The sequence below is a fragment of the Symsagittifera roscoffensis genome, chromosome 7 (genome assembly GCF_963678635.1).
Source record: "Symsagittifera roscoffensis chromosome 7, txSymRosc1.1, whole genome shotgun sequence".
Lineage (NCBI taxonomy): Eukaryota > Metazoa > Xenacoelomorpha > Acoela > Convolutidae > Symsagittifera > Symsagittifera roscoffensis.
Window position 1 is genome coordinate 31,256,213 of NC_087068.1, and position 25,531 is coordinate 31,281,743.

General features: G+C 36.3%; 1 protein-coding gene across 1 annotated transcript in view; it reads right to left on the reverse strand.

The window, feature by feature from the left end:
- Positions 1-25,531, reverse strand: part of LOC134851141 (uncharacterized) — a 192,121-nt gene that overhangs the window by 9,594 nt on the left and 156,996 nt on the right. The window contains exon 2 of the mRNA XM_063867094.1: positions 15,524-15,559. Coding sequence (XP_063723164.1) covers positions 15,524-15,556 — 33 coding nt within the window. The 5' untranslated portion in view covers positions 15,557-15,559. The remainder of the gene's footprint in view (positions 1-15,523; positions 15,560-25,531) is intronic.

Genomic DNA, 25,531 nt, shown 5'->3' on the forward strand with positions numbered 1-25,531 from the left:
TTCGAAAACTAAAAAAATCTAGAGAAAACAGAAGTAGCAAGCCTGTATATCACAAAAGAGATTGATTGAGCTCTCAGGCAGAAAAGGTTTAACATCCGCAGGACCATTAACTTCGGAAGCAAAAACTCTTTCAGGGAACTTAAGGTCATTTAGCAAACAGTAAAGCTTGAGCAAAACTTTTGAGAACAGACTTCACATCTAAGCTTAAGTTTCAACGAACTGGAAGAATCTGAAAATCAAACCAGTCAATCAGTGATTATTGTGATTATCTTCTCAGACAGTGTAGATATAACATCACAAAGGACTAATTATCTTAAAATCTGCAAAATTTCGACAAAACCTACTCAAAACATATTCTAAAAACTGAAAGAACTGTGTCAACAAGAAAATAACTCACTAATCACTGGAGGCCGTAATCTTGCTTTCGGACTTTTTACCTAATTCGAATTAATAGAGATCACAATCAAATCAGGGGAATTTATGATCACTAATCAGACAGTATGATTTCAGCATCACTAAAAAAATCGAAAGGGACCTAATTTAAAACAAAATTTTTTAAGACAAAAACTAAGAAAAACTTGAAAGCGAGTAGTTTGATACTAGTCTCAATCATGTTAGAAAATTCAAAACTAAATATCATAGTATTTATATCACTCGAAAAGAACTTTCCGATAAGTAAACAGACTCTGATACAAACAATTTTGTTAAGGGAACTTTGGTGATTTATCAAAAAGTAAAATTTCATAATACAATTTGACAGAAACAAATTCAAATGTGATTCGAAAACTAAAAAAATCTAGAGAAAACAGAAGTAGCATGCCTGTATATCACAAAAGAGATTGATCATGCTCTCAGTCAGTATAGATTTAACATCGCGCACTGCCATTAACTTTGAAAACAAAAACTCTTTCAGGGAGCTTAAGGTCATTTAGCAAACAGTATAGCTTCAGCAAAACTTTTGAAACAAGACTTCACATCTAAACCAAAGTGTCAAGGAACTGGAATAATCTGAATATCAAACCGATCAATCAATGATTATTGTGATCAAGTTCTCAGACAGTGTAGATATAACATCACAAAGAACAAATAATTCTTCAAATCTGCAAAACACGACTTACCTACTCAAAGTATATTCTAAAAACTGAAAGTACTGTGTCATCAAGAAAAGAACTCATTAATCACTGGAGGCCGTGACCTTGCTTTCCGACTTTTTAACTAAGTAGAATTCAAAGAAATCACTATCAAATCAGGGGAATTTATGATCACTAATCAGACAGTATGATTTCAGCATCACTAAAAAAATCGAAAGGGACCTAATTTAAAACAAAATTTTTAAGGACAAAAACTAAGAACAACTTGAAAGCGAGTAGTTTGATACTAGTCTAAATCATGTTAGAAAATTCAAAACCAATTATCATTGTATTTATATCAATCGACAAAAACTTTCCGATAAAGAAACAGACAGTAATAACTCAGCATTACTTTTTTGAGAACTCAAACACAACTCCAAAAGAACAAAAAAACTGAGGTTAAAAAACAAGAAAAATCCATCCTTGAATAGCTTGATTATGCTTTTAGACAGTGTAATTATCAGGAACGACAATCAACCATGATACAAACAATTTTGTTAAGGGAACTTTGGTGATTTATCATAAAGTAAAATTTCAGAATAAAATTTGACATAAACAAATTCAAATGTGATTCAAAAACTAAAAAAATTTAGAGAAAACAGAAGTAGCAAGCCTGTATATCACAAAAGAGATTGATTAAGCTCTCAGGCAGAAAAGGTTTAACATACGCAGGACCATTAACTTCGAAAACAAAAACTCTTTCAGGGAAATTAAGGTAATTTAGCAAACAGTAAAGCTTGAGCAAAATTTTGAGAAAAGACTTCACATCTAAACTTAAGTTTCAATGAACTGGAAGAATCTGAAAAACAAACCATTCAGTCAGCGATTATTGTGATCATGTTCTCAGACAGTGTAGATATAACATCACAAAGGACTAATTATCTTAAAATCTGCAAAACTTCAACAAAAGCTGCTCAAAACAAATTCTAAAAACTGAAAGAACTGTGTCAACAAGAAAATAACTCATTAATCAGAGGAGGCCGTGACCTTGCTTTCCGACTTTTTAACTAAGTAGATCTAAAAGAAATCACAATCAAATCATGGGAATTTATGATCACTAATCAGACAGTATGATTTCAGCATCACTAAAAAAAATCGAAAGGGACCTAATTTAAAACAAAATTTTTTAAGACAAAAACTAAGAAAAACTTGAAAGCGAGTAGTTTGATACTAGTCTCAATCATGTTAGAAAATTCAAAACCAATTATCATTGTATTTATATCAATCAACAAAAACTTTCCGTTAAGTAAACAGACAGTAATAACTCAGCATTACTTTTTTGAGAACTCAAACACAACTCCAAAAAAAACAAAAAAACTGAGGTTAAAAAACAAGAAAAATCCATCCTTGAATAGCTTGATCATGCTTTTAGACAGTGTAATTATCAGGAACGACAATCAACTCTGATTCAAACAATTTTGTTAAGGGAGCTTTGGTGATTTATCATAAAGTAAAATTTCAGAATAAAATTTGACAGAAACAAATTCAAATGTGATTCAAAAACTAAAAAATTTTAGAAAAAAATAGAAGTAGCAAGCCTGTATATCACAAAAGAGATTGATTAAGCTCTCAGGCAGAAAAAGTTTAACATCCGCAGGACCATTAACTTCGAAAACAAAAACTCTTTCAGGGAAATTAAGGTAATTTAGCAAACAGTAAAGCTTGCGCAAAACTTTTGAGAAAAGACTTCACATCTAAACTTAAGTTTCAATGAACTGGAAGAATCTGAAAAACAAACTATTCAGTCAGCGATTATTGTGATCATGTTCTCAGACAGTGTAGATATAACATCACAAAGGACTAATTATCTTAAAATCTGCAAAACTTCAACAAAAGCTACTCAAAACAAATTCTAAAAACTGAAAGAACTGTGTCAACAAGAAAATAACTCATTAATCACAGGAGGCCGTGACCTTGCTTTCCGACTTTTTAACTAGGTAGAACTAAAAGAAATCACAATCAAATCATGGGAATTTATGATCACTAATCAGACAATATGATTTCAGCATCACTAAAAAAAATCGAAAGGGACCTAATTTAAAACAAAATTTTTTAAGACAGAAACTAAGAAGAACTTGAAAGCAAGTAGTTTGATAGTAGTCTCAATCATGTTAGAAAATTCAAAACCGATTGTCATTGTATTTATATCAATCGACAAGAACTTTCCGATAAGTAAACAGACAGTAATAACTCAGCAATACTTTTTTAGAACTTAAACACAACTCCAAAAGAACAAAAAAACTGAGGTTGAAAAACAAGAAAAATCCATCCTTGAATAGATTGATCATGCTTTTAGACAGTGTAATTATCAGGAACGACAATCTGCAAAATTTCGACAAAACCTACTCAAAACATATTCTAAAAACTGAAAGAACTGTGTCAACAAGAAAAAAACTCATTAATCAGTGGAGGCCGTGATCTTGCTTTCCGAATTTTTAACTAAGTAGAATTAAAAGAAACCACAATCAAATCAGGGGAATTTATGATCACTAATCAAACATTATGATTTCAGCATCACTACAAAAAAATCGAAAGGGACCTGATTTAAAACAAAATTTTTTAAGACAAAAACTAAGAAGAACTTAATGTGAGTAGTTTGATACTAGTCTCAATCATGCTAGAAAACTAAAACCAATAATCAATTTATTTAAATCAATCGAAAAGACCTTTCTGATAAGTAAACAGACAGTAATAACTCAGCATTACTTTTTGAGAACTCAAACACAACTCCAAAAGAACAAAAAAAAACAGTGAGATTGAAAAACAAGAAAAATCCATCCTTGAATAGATTGATCATGCTTTTAGACAGTGTAATTATCAGGAACGACATTCAACTGTCATACAAACAATTTTGTTAAGTGAACTTTGGTGATTTATCAAAAAGAAAAATTTCAGCAAAAATTTGACAGAAACAAATTCAAATGTGATTCGAAAAGTAAAAAAAAACTAGAGAAAACAGAAGTTGCAAGCCTGTATATCACAAAAGAGATTGATTAAGCTCTCAGGCAGTAAAATTTCCAAATCCGCAGGACCCATAACTTTGAAAACAAAAACTCTTTCAGGGAACTTAAGGTCATTTAGCAAACAGTAAAGCTTGAGCAAAACTTTTGAGAAAAGACTTCACATCTTAACTTAAGTTTCAATGAACTGGAAGAATCTGAAAAATAAACCAGTCAATCAGTGATTATTGTGATCATGTTCTCAGACAGTGTAGATATAACATCACAAAGGACTAATTATCTCAAAATCTGCAAAATTTCGACAAAACCTACTCAAAACATATTCTAAAAACTGAAAGAACTGTGTCAACAAGAAAATAACTCATTAATCACTGGAGGCCGTGATCTTGCTTTCCGAGTTTTTAACTAAGTAGAATTAATAGAAATCACAATCAAATCAGCGGAATTTATGATCACTAATCAGACAGTATGATTTCAGCATCACTAAAAAAAATAGAAAGGGACCTGATTTAAAACAAAAATTTTTAAGACAAAAACTAAGAAGAACTTAAAGTGAGTAGTTTAATACTAGTCTCAATCATGCTAGAAAAATAAAACCAATTATCATTTTTTAAATCAATCGACAAGACCTTTCCGATAAGTAAACAGACAGTAATAACTCAGCATTACTTTTTGAGAACTCAAACACAACTCCAAAAGAAGAAAAAAGATTGAAAAACCATAAAAAGCCATCCTTGAATAGATTGATCATGCTATAAGACAGTGTAACTATCAGGAACGACAATCAACTGTGATACAAACAATTTTATTAAGGGAACTTTGGTGATTTATCAAAAAGAAAAATTTCAGCATAAAATTTGACAAACAAATTCAAATGTGATTCGAAAAGTAAAAAAATCTAGACAAAACAAGAGTAGCAAGCCTGTATATCACAAAACCGATTGATCATGCTCTCAGGCAGAAAAGGTTCAACATCCGCAGGACCATTAATTTTGAAAACAAAAACTCTTTCAGGGAACTTAAGGTCATTTAGCAAACAGAATAGCTTCAGCAAAACTTTTGAAAATAGACTTCACATCTAAACTAAAGTTTCAAGGAACTGGAAAAACCTTAATATCAAACCGGTCAATCAGTGATTAATGTGATCAAGTTCTCAGACAGTGTAGATATAACATCACAAAGAACTAATAATTCTTCAAATCTGCAAAATACGACAAAACCTACTGAAAGTATATTCTAAAAACTGAAAGAACTGTGTCAACAAGAAAAGAACTCATTAATCAATGGAGGCCGTGATCTTCCTTTCCGACTTTTTAACTAAGTAGAACTAATAGAAATCACACACAAATCAGGGGAATTTATGATCACTAATCAAACAGTATGATTTCAGCATCATTAAAAAAATCGAAATGGACCTAATTCAAGACAAAAACTAAGAAGAACTTGAAAGCGAGTAGTTTGATACTAATCTCAATTATGTTAGAAAAAGCGAAAACATGTAACATTTTATTTAAATTAATCGACAAGACTTTTCTGATAAGTAAACATACAGTATTAACTCAGCATTACTTTTTTGAGAACTCAAACATAAATCCAAAAGAGCAAAAAAAACTGAGATTGAAAAACAAGAAAACTCCATCCGTGAATAGATTGATCATGCTTTTAGACAGGGTAATTATCAGGAACGACAATCAACTCTGATACAAACAATTTTGTTAAGCGAACTTGGGTGATTTATCAAAAAGTCGAATTTCAGCATAAAATTTGACAGAAACAAATTCAAACCTGATTCGAACACTAAAGTCTAGAGAAAACAGAAATAGCAATCTGGTTTATCACTAAACAGATTGATCATGCTCTCAGGTACTATAGATTTAACATCACGAAGCAACGTCAACTTTGAAAACAAAAAAAATCGTTCAGGGAACTTCAGTTCATTTAGCAAGCAGTATAGCTTCAGCAAAACTTTTGAAGAAAGACTTCACATCTAAACTAAACTTTCAAGAAACTGGAAAAATCCGAAAATCAAACCGGTCAATCAGTGATTATTGTGATCATGTTCTCAGACAGTAAAGATATAGCATCACAAAGAACTAATAATTTTTCAAATCTGAAAAATACGACAAAACCTACTGAAAGTAAATTCTAAAAACTGAAAGAACTGTGTCAACAAGAGAAGAACTCATTAATCAATGGAGGCCGTGATCTTCCTTTCCGACTTTTTAACTAAGTAGAACTAATAGAAATCACACACAAATCAGGGGAATTTATGATCACTAATCAAACAGTATGATTTCAGCATCATTAAAAAAATCGAAATGGACCTAATTCAAGACAAAAACTAAGAAGAACTTGAAAGCGAGTAGTTTGATACTAATCTCAATCATGTTAGAAAAAGCGAAAACATTTAACATTTTATTTAAATTAATCGACAAGACTTTTCTGATAAGTAAACATACAGTATTAACTCAGCATTACTTTTTTGAGAACTCAAACATAAATCCAAAAGAGCAAAAAAAACTGAGATTGAAAAACAAGAAAACTCCATCCGTGAATAGATTGATCATGCTTTTAGACAGGGTAAATATCAGGAACGACAATCAACTCTGATACAAACAATTTTGTTAAGCGAACTTGGGTGATTTATCAAAAAGTCGAATTTCAGCATAAAATTTGACAGAAACAAATTCAAACCTGATTCGAACACTAAAGTCTAGAGAAAACAGAAATAGCAATCTGGTTTATCACTAAACAGATTGATCATGCTCTCAGGTACTATAGATTTAACATCACGAAGCAACGTCAACTTTGAAAACAAAAAAAATCGTTCAGGGAACTTCAGTTCATTTAGCAAGCAGTATAGCTTCAGCAAAACTTTTGAAGAAAGACTTCACATCTAAACTAAACTTTCAAGAAACTGGAAAAATCCGAAAATCAAACCGGTCAATCAGTGATTATTGTGATCATGTTCTCAGACAGTGTAGATATAGCATCACAAAGAACTAATAATTTTTCAAATCTGCAAAATACGACAAAACCTACTGAAAGTAAATTCTAAAAACTGAAAGTACTGTGTCAACAAAAAAAGAACTCCTTAATCACTGGAGGCCGTGATCTTGCTTTCTGACTTTTTAACTAAAGAGAACTAATAAATCACAAACAAATCAGGGGAATTTATGATCACTAATCAGACAGTATGATTTCAGCATCACTAAAAAAATCGAAATGGACCTTATTTAAGACAAAAACTAAGAAGAACTTGAAAGCGAGTAGTTTGATACTACTCTCAATCATGTTAGAAAAAGCAAAACCATTTATCATTTTTTAAAAATTAATCGACAAGAACTTTCCGATAAGTAAACAGACAGTATTAACTCAGCATTACTTTTTTGAGAACTCAAACATAACTCCAAAAGAACAAAAAAAACTGTGAGATTGAAAAACAAGAAAAATCCATCCGTGAATAGATTTATCATACTTTTGGACAGTGTAATTGTCAGGAACGACAATCAACCTGATACAAAAAATTTTGTTAAGCGAACTTTGGTGATTTATCAAAAAGTCGAGTTTCGGCATAAAATTTGACTGAAACAAGTTCAAATCTGATTCGAACATTAAAGTCTAGAGAAAACAGAAAAAGCAAGCTGGTGTATGACAAAACAGATTGATCATGCTCTCAGGCAGTATAGATTTAACATCCCTCAGGGCCATTAACTTTGAAAACAAAAATTCTTTCAGGGAATTTAAGGTCATTTAGCAAACAGTATAGCTCCAGCAAAACTTTTGAAAAAAGACTTCACATCTAAACTAAAATTGCAAGGAGCTGGAACAATCGGAATATCAAACAGGTCAATCAGTGATTAATGAGATCATGTTCTCAGACAGTGTAAATATAACATCACAAAGAACTAATAATTCTTCAAATCTGCAAAATACGACAAAACCTACTGAAAGTATATTCTAAAAACTGAAAGTACTGTGTCAACAAGAAAAGAACTCATTAATCACTGCAGGCCGCGATCTTGCTTTCCAACTAAGTAGAACTAATATAAATCACAAACAAATCAGAAGAATTTATGATCACTAATCAGACAGTATGATTTCAGCATCACTAAAAAAATCGAAAGGGACCTAAATTAAGACAAAAACTAAGAAGAACTTGAAAGCGAGTAGTTTGATACTAATCTCAATCATGTTAGAAAATTAAAAACCAATTATCGTTTTATTTAAATCAATCGAAAAGATTTTTTCGATAAGTAAACAGACAGTAATAACTCAGAATTACTTTTTTGAGAACTCAAACACAACTCCAAATGAACAAAAAAAAACTGTGAGATCAAAAAAACAAGCAAAATCCATCCTTGAACAGATTTATCATGCTTTTAGACAAGGTAAATTTAAACAGGAACGACAATCAACTCTGATACCAACAATTTTGTTAAGCGAACTTTGGTGATTTATCAAAAAGTGGAGTTTCAGCATAAAATTTGACAGAAACAAATTCAAATCTGATTCGAAAACTTAAGTCTAGAGAAAGCAGAAATAGCAAGCTGGTATATCACAAAACAGATTGATCATGCTCTCAGGCAGTATAGATTTAACATCACGCACTGCCATTAACTTTGAAAACAAAAACTCTTTCAGGGAGCTTAAGGTCATTTAGCAAACAGTATAGCTTCAGCAAAACTTTTGAAACAAGACTTCACATCTAAACTAAAGTTTCAAGGAACTGGAATAATCTGAATATCAAACCGATCAAGCAATGATTATTGTGATCAAGTTCTCAGACAGTGTAGATATAACATCACAAAGAACTAATAATTCTTCAAATCTGCAAAACACGACATACCTACTCAAAGTATATTCTAAAAACTGAAAGTACTGTGTCAACAAGAAAAGAACTCATTAATCACTGGAGGCCTTGATCCTGCTTTCCACTAAATAGAACTAAAAGAATTGACAAACAAATCGGGGGAATTTATGATCACTAATCAGACAGTATGATTTCGGCATCTCTAAAAAAAATCGAAAGGGACCTTATTCAAAACAAAATTTTTTTGAGACAAAAACTAAGAAGAACTTGAAAGCGAGTAGTTTGATACCTATCTCAATCATATTAGAAAAGTCAAAACCAAATATCATTTTATTTAAATTAATCGACAAGAACTTTCCGCTAAGTAAACAGACAGTATTAACTCAGCATTACTTTTTTGAGAACTCAAACACAACTCCTAAGAACAAAAAAAACTATGAGATTGAAAAACAAGAAAAATCCATCCTTGATTAGATTTATCAAGCTTTTAGACCGTGTAATTATCATGAGTGACAATCATCTCTGATACAAACAATTTTGTTAAGCGATCTTTGGTGATTTATCAAAAAGTCGAGTTTCAGCATAAAATTTGACAGAAACAAATTCAAATCTGATTCGAAAACTAAAGTCTAGAGAAAACAGAAATAGCAAGCTGGTATATCACAAAACAGATTGATCATGCTCTCAGGCAGTATAGATTTAACATCACGCAGTGCCATTAACTTTGAAAACAAAAACTCTTTCTGGGAGCTTAAGGTCATTTAGCAAACAGTATAGCTTCAGCAAAACTTTTGAAACAAGACTTCACATCTAAACTAAAGTTTCAAGAACTGGAATAATCTGAATATCAAACCGATCAATCAATGATTATTGTGATCATGTTCTCAGACAGTGTAGATATAACATCACAAAGAACTAATAATTCTTCAAATCTGCAAAATACGACAAAACCTACTGAAAGTATATTCTAAAAACTGGAAGCACTGTGTCAACAAGAAAAGAACTCATTAATCACTGCAGGCCGTGATCTTGCTTTCCAACTTTTCAGCTAAATAGAACTAATAGAAAACACAAACAAATCAGGGGAATTTATGATCACTAATCAGACAGTATGATTTAAGCATCACTAAAAAAATCGAAAGGGACCTAATTTAAGACAAAAACTGAGAAGAATTTGAAAGCGAGTAGTTTGATACTACTCTCAATCATGTTAGAAAAAGCAAAACCATTTATCATTTTATTTAAATTAATCGACAAGAACTTTCCGATAAGTAAACAGACAGTATTAACTCAGCATTACTTTTTTGAGAACTCAAACACAACTCCAAAAGAACAAAAGAACTGAGTGAAAAACAAGAAAAACCCATCCTTGATTAGATTGATCATGCTTTTAGACAGTATGATTGTCAGGAACGACAATCAACTCTGATACAAACAATTTTGTTAAGCGAACTTGGGTGATTTATCATAAAGTCGAGTTTCAGCATAAAATTTGACAGAAACAAATTCAAATCTGATTCGAAAACTAAAGTCTAGAGAAAACAGAAATGGCATTCTGGTATATCACAAAACAGATTGATCATGCTCTCAGGCAGTATAGATTTAACATCACGAAGCAACGTCAACTTTGAAAACAAAAAAAAATCGTTCAGGTAACTTCAGTTCATTTAGCAAGCAGTATAGCTTCAGTAAAACTTTTGAAAAAAGAATTCACACCTAAACTTAAGTTTCAGCGAGCTGAAAAATCTGACCAACAAACCAGTCATTCAGTGATTAATGTGATTATGTTCTCAGACAGTGTAGATATAACATCACAAAGAATTAATAATTCTTCAAATTTGCAAAATACGAGAAAAACCTACTCAAAGTATATTCTAAAAACTGAATATACTGTGTCAACAAGAAAAGAACTCATTAATCACTGGAGGCCTTGATCCTGCTTTCCGAATTCTTAACAAAATAGAAATAAGAGAATTGACAAACAAATCAGGTGAACTTATGATCACTAATCAGACAGTATGAGTACGCCGAAAACTAAGTAAAACTTGAAAGCGAGTAGTTCGATACTAATCAAGCACTATATATACATCAAAAACAACTATCAAAATAGTTAAGTCAATCGAGAAGAAACTTCAAAGTAAACAGACAGTAAGAACTCAGTATGATTTCATCATGACTAAAAAAATTCGAAGACCTAAAATTTAAAACAAAACTTTCAAAAGCCAATAACTAAGTAGAAAATGAAAGCGAGTACTTTGATACTAGTCTCGAGCACAATATATAAATCTAAAACAATTATTATTTATTAAATCAATCGAAAAGCAATATCTCAGAAGTAAACAGGCAGTAAGAACCCAGCATTATTTTCATGAGAACTCAAACTAAACTTCAGATGAACAAATAAACGGAAATTGAAAGAACAAGAAAAATCTATCCTTGAATAGATTGATCATGCTTTCAGACAATGTAAATATAACATCAGAAACGACAATTAACTCTGAATACAAACAATTTTGCTCACGGAAGTTTTGGTGATTTATCGAACAGTACATTTTCAGCATTAATTTTGACAAAAACAACTTCAACTCTAGCTTGAAAACTAAATAGTTTAGAGAAAACAGGAACAAAAAACCATTAATCAGAAAACAGATTGATGATGCTCTCAGGCAGTATAGACTTAACATCACGAAGCAACGTCAACTTTGAAAACAAAAAAAAACTCGTTCAGGGAACTTCAGTTCATTTAGCAAGCAGTATAGCTTCAGTAAAACTTTTGAAAAAAGAATTCACACCTAAACTTAAGTTTCAGCGAGCTGGAAAATCTGACCAACAAACCAGTCATTCAGTGATTAATGTGATTATGTTCTCAGACAGTGTAGATATAACATCACGAAGGACCAATAATTCTTAAAATCTGCAAAATTAATCACTGGAGGCTTTGATCCTACTCTCCGACTTACCAAGTAAATAGAACTAATAGAACATCAGGAACGACAATCAACTCTGAATACAAACATTATTGTTCACGGAAGTTTTCGTGATTTATCAAACAGTATAGCTTTGACCAAAACGACTTCAACTTTAATTTGAAAACTTAATAGTCTAGACAAAACAGAAACAAAACACCGTTATATTAGAAAACAGTTTGATGATGCTCTCAGGCAGTAAAGATTTAACATCACGGAAGAACATCAAAACTTCGACAAAACCTATCCAAAACAAACTCTGAAAACTGAAAATACTGTGTGAACGAGAAAAAAAAACAATTAATCACTGGACACTTTGTTCCTGCTCTCCGACTTAAAAACTGAATAGAACAAAAAGAATTCACAAACAAATCAGGAGAGCTTATGACCGCTAATCAGACAATATAATTTCAGCATCACTATGAAAAATTCAAAAAAGACCTAAAAACTTTAAGTTAAACTTCCAAAAGCCAATAATTATGTAGATCTTGAAAGCGAGTAGTTTGATACTGCTCTCAAGCATAGTAGACAAATCGAAAACAAGTATCAATTTTTTAAAATCAACCGAGAAGAACTTTCCTATAAGTAAACAGACAGTAAGAACTACGCCTTACTTTCAGGAGAATTCAAACTAAACTTCAAAAGAACAAAAAAAAATTGTGAGATTTAAAACAAAAACAGAAAAATCAATCGTTGAATAGATTGATCACGCTTTAACAAGAGGCAAATATAACATGACGAGGACAATCAACTCTGAAAACAAACAATTTTGTCCAAGGACTTTTGCTCATTTAGCACACAACATAGTTTCAGCATAAAATTTGACAAAAACAACTGCAACTCTAATTTGAAAACTAAATAATCAAGAGAAAACAGATATGTAAACAGACAGTAAAAAATACGCATTATTTTCATGAGAACTCAAACTAAACTTCAGAAGAATAAGAAAAAAATTGTGAGATTTAAAAAAAAACAAGAAGATTCAATCGTTGAATAGATTGATCACGCTTTAACAAGAGGCAAATATAACATGACGAGTACAATAAACTCTGAAAACAAAAAATTTTGTTCAGGGAACTTTTGCTCATTTAGCAAACAGTATAGTTTCAGCATAAAATTTGACAAAAAACAACTGCAACTCTAATTTGAGAACTAAATAATCAAGAGAAAACAGATATGTAAACAGACAGTAAGAAATACGCATTACTTTCATGAGAACTCAAACTAAACTCAGCATCACTAAGACAAAAACTCAGCATCACTTTCATGAGAACTCAAACAACACCTCAAAAAACCAGCCAATCAACAATAATTTTGATAATGCTCTCAGACAGTGTAGACATCACATCGCAAAAGAACATCGATTCTCGAAACAAATAAATTCATTCAGATAAGGTTTGGTCATTGAATATAATGGCTTCAGCTTTAAAATTCGCAAAAAAAGACTTCAAATACTATTTTAGAACCCAATGTTATGGAGGAACGAATATAACATCACGAAAAACTATCAATTATCAAAATCATCAGACCTTTTACTAAAATAGACTCTAATTCTTATCTTAAATCTAATCTTAAGTCTTGAAAGAACTGGGTAAACAGGAGAAAAAAATAAATCACTGAAGACTTGGATCGTGCTCTCAGACTTTGAAGGTTAATTGAAAAAAAAAACCTGTCAAAAATCGAAAACAAATCAAAGAAATCTTCGATCACTAATGAGGCAGTATAATTTCAGCATCATTTTGAAAAACCTCAAAAACTACCTAGAAAGTGAAAAAAAAATCATTGAAAAGCAAAAAAAATATGGTAAAATTGACGGCGAGTAGTTCGATTATGCTCTCAAACATGGTAGATAAAGCATCAAAAACCATTATCAATTCCTTAGAGTATGATTATTAACGTTCTTCAATCACTCGCTAAACAATGTGCATCATATCAACCTCTCATCAAAAAAGAGCTAATCAGGTGGCATGATCATGGTTAAAGTCAAAAAAGTTTCTCTCCTTTAGTTGAAAACGTCACATCAGTCAGAGACAACAAACCTTTCAATTAACGATAATATTGCAGATGTTATCAAGAATTGCATCTGTGTATACAATTCAATCTTTCCTTTCCATATACTATGTACTGTTTTCGGAAAAATTTCAGATATTGGCACAAGAAATCGGATGACGGCTAGATCTTCAGGACACAAACTTTTCGCAACTTGCGTTAAAACCAAACAGCAATGCAATCCAGCAGACAAAAAATGAAAACAAGAGGCCAAAACGCAAAAAATTGATGAACAACTTTGAGCTATGGAGTTTGGAAAATTTGAATTTCTACGCCCTTTCCCCCTCGGAAACAAGGCATTTTTTTCCACTTCAACAGACGCAAAATTAGGTCAATATGCCGATAAAACATCAGCTGAACTAAAAAAACACATTCAACTACAATGGAAAATGCGTAAAGCACAAAAAGTAAAAATGATGTGGCAACAAAAATGAAAAAACAAAAGTAGACAGACAATAAGACGATAAATTTTTTGAAGTGAACGATTTCAAATCTAAAAAACAGACCAAGGTCGGATCTCAACTGAGGCCTTTAGCCATCCCAGGCAGGCGTAGGCGTTACATTGCCTCAAATGTACAGGAACAGCTAAGAAAATATATTTATCAATCAAGCTGTCAATTGTTTCAAAATATTTTGCAATACAAAATATTGAAAAGAAGAAGTCTTCTTTGTCAAAAAAGAAAGCTGAAAAAATAACCTGAGAAAGTTCAAAACACTATCTAACAAAAATTTCATACCTTTGCCTCGGACAATGTTCATCAACGGCCTTAACAACCATTGAGAAACAATGACCGAGCGACAAAAAAGGCGACAAAATTTGGGTCAACACTCGTTAAGCCGAAAACGAAACTAGACAAAATGAAATAAAAAAATTAAAAAGTTTAATTTTTACGACCCATGCCTCCTGAAATTGATTAAAGCAATACATTCGCCATTGAAACTGCTCAACATACGCTGGCAAAGCCGCTATAACATACGCCGAACACGTTCAACCAAAACAAAATTAAATTTATTAAAAATTTGATTTGGTAAATTTACAAACTACAGAGCAACGTTCAATTTTAGTTAAAAAAATTGTTTGAAATCAATATAAAAAATCAGTCTTGAAAAAGAACCACCTGAAAAGCTTACCGGATAATTTAAATAGCGTTTGAAAAAGGTGGAAAATCATCCGACAGAAATTAGGACGAAAACCACAAATCCGAAAAGAATCGACATTTTTTCAATACTTATTTTTGAGAAACTTAATTATTATCCAAGATGAAGTTAAAAAAATTCATTTGAATTTTCAAGAAACTGAGCACGTCAGCCTTTAATTATGTCAGATCGTCGGCAGAAAGTGTAAGAAAGTTATTTATGGGAAAAAAAACTAGTTCCCGATTAAAGTCACTTGCTCTTGCAAATGAAACAATTAGCCAGATATGAATTGGAAAGAAACACATTCAGCCAAAATCAACATTAAGAATCGCTAACCACGCAACTGATATTATGACTTCAGAAAACATATTTGAACGTTGATTGTATGTTGTTACTCTTGATGACGTTACTGCTTGATACTGATTGATAGACCACTTTTCTGATAGCAAACAATTTATTGTGACTAACCTTTTTGATTTCCGATGTGTATAATTCATCCATTATCAAATCTAAAGATGAAGCATATGCAACGACATCTAAGGTATTTTTTCTTCGGAACGAAAATCACGGTATCTTAGTTGCATCACGCGTGTTTCACCATAACCGAATTAAAAAACTTGGGAGCTAAATTTAAAAGGGATCAGGTTTAAGACAATTAAATGATTATTAAAAGATCATCGATCACTAAAATACCGATGATCCTTAACCATTTGATAATCAGGAAAGATTAAAATTCATTAATCAAACTTTTTCAAGTTTTAAATTTGAGCCTTAATAAAATATAGAAAGGGTTTAGGGGTTTAAGGCATTAAGTCCAGCGCTGTAGTATGACACCTTTTTATGTGACATTCGACCAGAATGGCCAAAATGCAATCTCTGCAGAATTCGAATTTTTAGCAGCGAGCCTTCCGGATTGGTGGTTATTAAGAACTAAGAACGTTATTGGAACGATTGGCCAGACGGTGAGGGCTGGAATATTCTGGTATTTTTAAATTTCAAAAATTCGAATTATGACGTCATATTTCTGAGAAGCGTCAGAAACGGCCATTTTGGCTAAAACAAGAAAGAAAAACAGAACAACATTAGCTGCGCTAACAACAACTACGAAATAGAGATTGGAAAACGACAACGAGTTGCAGGAATAGCAGTAAACACTCCGAGTTGCAACTATTGTGCCGCTACAATAGTTGCAAGGCCGTTGCGAACAACGGTGAAGGGTGAAAGACGGCCTTCCGGATTAAGAGGAAATCAGGATTAACGAGCTTGATCCAGCGGATTCATCAATCCGGAAGGGTAAAGGAACTGAAACTTTTATCCTGTTACATAAACTTTTAGCTTCCTGTCATGTCCTGACTTGAATTTAATTAACATCTAGATTCATTTTGATAAGGATGAGAAGCTAGGAGTTGGGGGAAAGGGTTGATCCATCTTCGATGGAGATGATGATTTTATCTACTGAACAAAAACAATAGTAATATAATAAGTAGTAGCCCTGTTTTTAGGAGTGACCTCGTGGTCTGGGGATACTGAGACCCAGCCATGAGCTCACTATTTCTGCAGGTAATCTAGTTAATTTGAGTGTTTTGACCGAAGCCGAAAGCAGTAACGTTTTTGTCGACCCGATGTTAGAAAGACCACCGAAAAGTACTGGCTTGGTAGAGACGGTGAAAAGCATGCAAAGCTCTGTTTAGACGTTAGCCAGTCGTCTTAAGACTTAGTTTTGTCTTCCGTCGATATGTATCTTCCGGGCGAATGTTACATAGATGTTTTTATGGCGCTCCTGTGTGTTATTCTTTTTTAACATCATGACCGGCAGAACCGTTGACGAGCGCTCCGCGCCGAGCGGATGCTCACATTAACGCCCTTAATAGGCCTAAACCGCCGGGGCGGAAGGTTAGTTCGGAACGCGGAAGCCTTCCGGATTACCGTGAATAGCTTTTTAACTTAGTTAAGACCAAAAATTCACAAAAAGATATATATAAAACCAAACAAAAAGTAGTATAGTACCCAAGAAAAACAAAAAACATAAAAAATAACCGAAAAAACCAAAAACAGTAAAAAAAAAAAGTAAAAAATCAGTAGAAATCATCCCCCCAGACAAGATGTGATCCGACCCCCCCGTTTGTTGTTGATAGATATATTGTTGTTGCAAGCATTTATATCAGTCAGGATCGTTACGATCAGTTTGTAGCCCGTTTGTGAGGCTTGTACTGTAGGGTTATTTGAGCATTTAAGCACGTTAATGATAAATTGCGCTCAATCCGGAAGGGTCAGCTGATTTGTGCTCAATTCGGAGGGGTCTTGGGAAGACTGATCCGGCAAGCAGTACAAGGAGCAACAGGAAGGGGCTCAACGACAACAACAATCGACTGTTGGGTATCGTTAACAAGTTTTGTATCCCTTTTGGTACAAAAATTAAGATAGTAATCTGTGGGGGGCTCGACAGTGCTGCACTGTAGTGACCCTTCACCGAACTGCGAATATCCGAGTTAAGCACCTTAATTCGGATATTAAACAAACCCGGAGGGGTATAGTATTACTAATATTATTAATTATATAGCCTATATTAATAGTCTTATATCGTATTTCAGTCAAAAACAACGAAAACAGACCGGTTTTTAGGGTCAAAATAGCGATATTTTGATACCCCCACAAGTCGCAATTTTTGAAATATCGATATTTTTGAAACGGAAAAAAGCGCTAAGTTAGTGTGTTACGTCGTAACTGCACTACCATAATAGATAGAACCGGTTAAGTTTAGTTCGAAAGTGGTTGGAACTATTTTGGTACCGAAACCGAAATTTCGTGATTTTTGAGAAAACGAAACACTATAAATTTAGAAAATTTTTTGAAATTTTTGAGTTACGACAATAAAAATAGTTGTTCGGACAACGTCCACTAGTGAATCTACAAGTTTTAAAACCCGCTACCCGAAAACCTTCCGGGTTGCAGAGAAATCGAACTTAACGTGTTTGATTTGGTGGATTCATCAATCCGGAGGGGTACAGGTAGCACAGTTTTTCGCAAATTTCTTCTACAAAAGCGTTTTAGATCGGGTCTTTTGCATTGAACTAGAAGAGTATAGGCCTTTTGAGCTCAGATCAATAAATTTTAGGTCGAAAGGACCAGATTTGCGGAAAAAGTTAGGCGGAACCTATAAGAGAAAAAATTTTTTGAGTTTGGAAAAAAGACGTTTTGGTTAATAACTTTGGAACTACTGGGCATATCGAGTTGATCTTGATACCAATAGATCAGAAATTAGCTGAGCTTACTGATAGGGACAAAAGTTTTCCGGAAAAATAAGCGTGAAAATTTTTTGAGATTGTTTTTAGCAAATTCACCAATTAGGAAGGGTAGACCCTTCACGTTTTATAAATTTCTTTTAGAAAAGCCCTAATACCCCTCCCAAAAGGTAATAGCGGTTGAATAAAGTAACTTTAGGCTGTTCTAGACGAAAAGTGAAGGCTAAAGGCACATCAAAACCTTAATCGAGCCGAAGTTAGGCAAGCGACAGGACCCTTCACCGTTCGTGTGAATTGTCAAGGAAGAGGCTTAACTTCAATCCGGAAGGGTCTAGGAAAGTAGTACATACCCTTCCTAGTTAATTGAAAAAGCAAAGTTGCATCGGAGAACGTATCCGGAGGGGTATAGGTTGAAAGAAGGAAATCTCCGAAAAGCTAATTTTACGCAACCGGAGGGCTCCCAATCCGGAGGGGTCAAAAATTTTTTCAAGTTAGGAGGGGTCCGAATCCGGAGGGTTTTATAGTTGCTAATTCGGAGGGGTCCAAATAGTTGCTAATTCTGCCAGTCCGGAAGGGTCCTATTTGAGCCAATCCGGAGGGGTATTATTTTATTAACGGACTTAAGTAGACGGAAGAAAGATTAAGGTGAGAGGTATTAGGTTAATAGCACACAGGCTAGCTATCAGTGATTGCACTGGTAACTTGCCTTTCAATAAGAACCAGACCAAAACAAAACAGGTCCGAACTCGGATATTCGCGACACTAAGTCTAAATTAAAAAGAGCGTGATTCATTGGTGTGGATTGTAACATAATACGTTTTTGGGAAAAGTGACTGCCCTGAGGATTTTAGTAGGTCTAGCTCGGGCAGTCCGAAGGCAGATAGGTATTACAGTACTCGGTTGGTGCAATAGACGCCCACTTGAGAAAATTACTGCCTTCAAAGTTTTGTCTGTTTGATGCAGCACCGAGCAGGGAAAGCTTTTTCTTTAAAAGACAGGTTCGAATATTGTACTGCGACCGACTAAGAGTACATTACACATAAGTTTTTTCATAGAGGTATTCATATTCTGACATTACATATATATATTTTGTTTTTTGATTTTAAATCAACATAAACTCTGCTTGATTGGGTAGTGAGTACACTTTCTTTTAAATTGACTGATAACATCATATTGTGCTAGTTTTCAAATCTTACCACCGATAATCGGTTAGTGTGAATAAATTTTATACAAACTGTACTCTGATAACATACAGGGATTCGTGGTCACTATTTAATAGAATCTTGTGAAAATTATTGTATTGTGTCTTTATTATTGTTAATAAAACTATAAGGTCTCTAGCAATCGAGTGAAGTATAGGCATTAAAAAGTGACAAATAGAGAATGAGTCTAGACAAGTCAAGGATACCAAAACGAGGTAATAGCTCTAGGAAATTCATACCTGAAAAGCAAAGAAAAACGATGACCAATCCTTTTGTGGATTGGATCAAGTGATCCCGGTCCGACAAAGGGGAGACGGTTTCAGGCAGAATGGTTGAAACGAGAAGTCAGAAGACCTCAGAAGAGCGAAAAGAACTGTTAGAAGTGGAGGTCAACACAGACCATGCCATGAACGACAACCAGGAAGTACATGGACTGGAAGGGAGAGGCAGAAGGCTGGCGAGTGAATCTACTCCGGTAGAACAAGGCCATGATTTTGCCACTTCCACCGGGACATTGGATCGAGATGAGATGTCGGAACTGTCCGACATCTCAACTGAAGTAGCGGCGACGAGAAGATCTCCGACAGACAACACTATGATGGCAGGCGGAACTGGGAAACAAACAACGTCATCATCGTTCTCAGAAAGAATGAAGAACACCTTCGGAAACATCTTTCCATTCACCATGGGAGGAGGCACAGGGAACGAAGTTGAAACCTAGGAGGAAGAGGATGAAGAGGAGCAAGGGGACTTTGGATCTCAAGTCAGCCTCAATAGTTCAATCGAGGAGAATGAGGCATACGTCGGAAGAGAGACTGGAACCATGGACAAATTTGGTGTAGTGACAACGATAAGCAAAGAGGCAAACACACCGGGCCAGTCAAAAGACTTCGCGATTATGACGAGTTCAGAGCCACAAACTGGACAGAGTAGAACCAGAGGGCTAGGCAACGCGTTAGCAGATCCTGAAATAGATAATGGGAAGACGTCGAGACAGAGAGTCAAGGCCCGGATCTCGACCAGCACGAAGCTACCTGGGACCGACAGGGTTACACCGCCACTAGTGACGCCACTCGTGGATAACGGGGCAGCACTAGAAGAAGCCTTAAACAGCATAGTGGACAGTTTAGGAGAACAAAACGAGCAGATGTCAATAAGGATGAGTGAACTAGAAAGGGCAGTCCACATTGAAAGAGAGAGTCTGCGGGAAGAAATAAACCGCAACAGACAAGAAGTTGGCAGGAGCGAAAAACGCCTGAAAGAAAGAACGGACGAACATATGGCGAGGAACTTGTCACGAATGACAAGAGAGGCGGAACAGCGAGAGTTACGCTTAAGAGACGACATGGAGAAGTTAAGAATTCAACAAGAGCAGTCTCTTGGGACTCTTGACACAAAGATAGACGCGATGATGGAGAGGCGAACTCAGGCTATCAAGGATAGGTTGGACGGGCTACTAAGCAGCAAGAGTGGACCAAAAGAAGGAGAACCGAACTCGGGAGGTCCCAGCGAGGAACCGAGGGTGAACTTCAATGAACATCAGAGGAGGAAGACGTATGGATCCACTAGAGACAGGGGCAGTTCATCAGGCTATGCCACAAGGGGTAATTGAACATGGGGCCCGAACAGTAGAGCAAGTTCAACGGAGAACAGACAAACCTCTAAGGAACGACCAACGCAAGGCACACATGCGACTGGGAGAAGTGACTCCGGCAACAGGGGGCATGCAAGCCCGAGGAGGAGTCATGTGGGCCAAGCGGGAAACGCTCACGGTGATTCGGATTGCAGGGATGCACCGCACACAGAGCCTTCGACGAGGTGTGAGGACACTCAAGCGGGACACTCAAGGGATGCTACGGCAATGGCCACAGCATTTGAACCCCTAAACAGGTCTTTGGAGACATTCCTGACAAGGTTATCAAGAACCAATGAACGCAGTGAGAAGTCCAGAAGAGTCTTTAAGAAACCAAGATGCTACAAAGACGAATCTGATGGCTGTATTGATACCTGGATAGAGGTAATGAAGCTGCATTTCGAGGAAGAGGACTTGTCGGAGAGACAGGAATTCAGCGCGCTCACCAGCAACTTAGAAGGGACAGCCCTGAACTGTGTAATGGCCAAGAAGCAATATCAACGTGACACTGCTGAGAAAATCTTCGAAATCTTGTTAAACCGTTTTGGATCAGGGGTGCAGGGGCACCAGGCGATGATGCGCTTCGAGAAACGGAGGCAACGAGAAGATGAAACGATAGACAAGTTCCTCGATGATTTGGAAATGCTGAGAAGACGCAGCCAACCGGATGAGTCAATAGGAAGGATGAACCTAGCCGTAGCCTCAAAATTCATCGATGGTGTGAAAAATGATGAACTTCGTACGATGCTAGCAACGCATTACACACCACTATCAACCAATGCGCCAACACCGGAGGAGTTGAGGCTCAAATCAAAAGAGTATCTTTTGTTGAAACCTCCTTCGAGATCCGGATATTACAAGAACAATTATGGCAATTTTAACAACGGACCAGCAAACCAAGGGAACAATTGGTACAAACCGAGGGATGATATGGACAAGAGACGCTCTTGTGCTAATTGCAGTTCAACGGACCATCATGTGTCAGCATGCCCAGCCTACAAACAAGGCATGAAAGCAATAGGCTTTAGCCTCGAGGACGAAGATGCGTCAGAGTTGGACCATGAGGATTTCATGAGAGGAGTAATTGCGAAATTCGGCCCGAGATGTTTCTTTTGCAACTTGGAAGGTCATTTTAAATCAGATTGTCCGCAATTCTGGGATGCAGTGGCAGACATCAAGCATCCAAGACATGAAGAAGCTTTGTCAGGAGTGAAAGCCAGCAAGGCTCGACTTTTGAGTGAAGCGGAGGCACACAGAAAGGATAAACCTCAAGAGCTGGCGGCAAAGAAGATGCAAGCGGTAACAGAGGAGGCACGTGAGCCGGAACCAGCAACTGCGGCTGACGACTTCAAGATTGATTATAAGGCAGCCGCAAGGGATGCTCTGAATAGAGTACAGCAGGAATTGGTGACCAAAGAGATCGAACAAAAAGTGAAACTTGAACTGGAAAATGAGAAGCTTCAGGAGCAACTGAATACCTTCGAAGCAACGGAGCTTGAAGAAACGAAAGCACCAAGCAGTTTAAACATGAAACTTAAAGTGATCTCCGGTAAGAGGTTCGGCATGATGCCGCAAGGAAGCAAGATACAGTCGATAATCTCAGTGGCTGGACATCAGGTGATCAGAAATCTGAGTGAACCATCCGAGTTCACTTTGATGCATTTGGACACATATGCAGATTATCTGAGACAGGTGGAGCCACGCACCGAGTCGAGAGCTGTGCGAGCACTACTAACGACGGGTGGCCCTCGCATGAAGAAACTTCATGGACGCTACCTAGAGGTCTATGGGCCGTATCAAGTAATGCTGAACGTGGATGGAATCAGTATCTACACCAGGACTTATGTAACAACAGATGATGACCAAATGGGGCAGATCTATTTGGGAGAAGAGGAACTCAAGGTCCGCAGGATAGGCAATGACGCCATGATGGAACAAGACGCAGTACACATTGGATATGAAGCAGATGTGACAGCACATCTGCTCGACACCAACGGAATAAAAATCGGAGTCACAGGGCTTCTGGACACAGGAGCGGTAGTGAGTGTGATGCCGATAAAAACTTGGGAAAGAATGGGCTTCACGCGGGAAGATCTAATTCCAACGAATCTCCGACTGGCCGCAGCCAATCGAGGAGCTATCTACGTAGCCGGAAGAACACCAATAACGGTCCTCCACATGGGAGGACGGGATCTTTGGATGAGCTTCCTGGTGGTAGAGAATCTGGACGATGCCGACCAATTCATCTTGGGCAGAGATTTTGTCAGGAATTTTGACGTGATGATTGACTTGAACAACGGTCTGATACGGATTAGAAACCCGGACCGAAAGTATGTTAAGAGACCAATTAATAGGATAATAACAGACGAAAAGAAGGTACCAGTTTTCTTGGATAGAAAAGTAAAATTACAACCAGGACAAGCTGTGGTAGCAATTTTTAGAATGAGAAATTCGAATTCGTTAAGTGATAGTAAACAGGTTTGCTTAGTACCAAATCCAAATAGTCAGAGTTCGGTGATTTTAGGCCGGAGCTTCTCGGTAACGCGAAACGGACTGTGTGTCAGTGTGTTGTTGAACACACTGGACACCACGGTTTCAATCCAGCGTGGAAAGAAGCTTGGCTACGCTTTGCCGATGAGGACCGACTATGAGGAGACACAAAACTTGAAGAAATATAGTTTGAAAGATAAAGATATCATGCCAATAAAGATAAAATTTTAAAGAGGATTAATGAATTAAAATCTATTCATAAATTTTTTTCAATGAAATCCGAAACGGACGACGGCTTATCAAGCTGCTCGAATTTTCCGGAACGCCCCTCGTCATATGAACTAGAATCTGACAAACCGGTTTTGCCAGAGATAGAACATTTAAAAGGCAAAATAGGTGAGGGAGATTTCGAAAAATTGCGGGACCTCCTAAATCGAAACGCAGATGTATTTTCAAAACATAAGGCGGATATCGGTTGCTGTAATTTCGTCGAACACGAAATCGAACTAGAAGAGGGCGCCGTTCCCCACAGGGAAGGCGCAAGGCGAATGACGCCACATAAATCGGAAGCGTGCCGAGCGGAAATAGATATGTTGCTTGAATACGACATGATAGAACCCTCGAAATCGCCATGGGCTTGCGGAGTAGTAATGGCGAAAAAGAAAGGGGGGCAGCTTAGATTTTGTTGCGACTTTCGTTACTTGAACGCGGTAACGATAAAAGATGCGTACCCGATACCGCGAATAGACGAGAGCCTATCTAAGCTTGGTGATGCCAAGTTCTTCACCACATTGGACTTAGGTTCTGCCTTCTGGCAGGTACCTCTGCGAAAGAAGGACAGAGAGAAAACCGGATTCGCGTGCGAATTAGGATTGTACCAGTGGAAGAGGATGCCCTTCGGCTTGTGCAATGCAACGGCCACTTTTCAAAGACTGATGGCTCAGGTTTTGACGAAAGTGACCAAGAAGTACGGGAATCTCGTGATGTGTTACGTGGATGACGTAGTCATAGCGACACCGACCCTGGAAGACCACATTGATAGGCTCGATGAGGTCTTTGGATGCATGAAAAGAGCAGGATTAAAGTGCAAACCATCGAAATGTGAAATCCTAAGGGATTCGATAAAGTACCTGGGAAGAATGGTGGATAGGCATGGTGTGAGGCCGGACCCGGAAGCAGTGGAGGCAGTGCTGACATGGAAAGCTCCCAGAACGGACACACAGCTCCTGAGCTTCCTAGGGTTTGCCAATTACTACCGAGAATTCATAAAAGGATATGCGGACAAGGTGTATCCGATGCAGAAGCTGATGCGCAACAAGGGGAAAAATTTCGAATGGAACGATGAGGCACAGGTTGCTTTCGAGAACATAAAGCGGGAACTGTGCGAAGCGCCAGTGCTGGGCATGCCTACAGAAAAAGGCATGTATGTTCTCGACACAGACGCATCGGTGGTGGCCATCTCAGGAATCTTGCATCAAGAGCAAGAATGGAACGGAAGAACGGTTCTCCGTCCCATTGCATACGGCAGCAAGGTCTTGAGTGACACAGAGATGAAATATGGCGCACCGAAAGCAGAAATGTTTGCAGTAGTCACCTTCGTGGAAAAGTACCGTGCATACTTGGGGAGCGCTCCCTTCAAGTTAAGCGTAGACAACAGAGCGTTATCCTGGTTGAAGACCTACTCGATGGATCAGAGTTATATTGGTAGATGGATAGTAAGACTGGATGGCTACCATATGATAATCGAACATAGGATGCGTGATAAACACCAGAATGCTGATAGCCTCAGCAAGAAAACTGAGTTCTATGAAAGATTGGAGCAGAAGCAGGCCAATCAGGCGGAAATAAAGGAGGGATTCTCGTTTCTGGACAAAGAAACTTATGAAGCGCTTCCCTTAACGAGATGGTT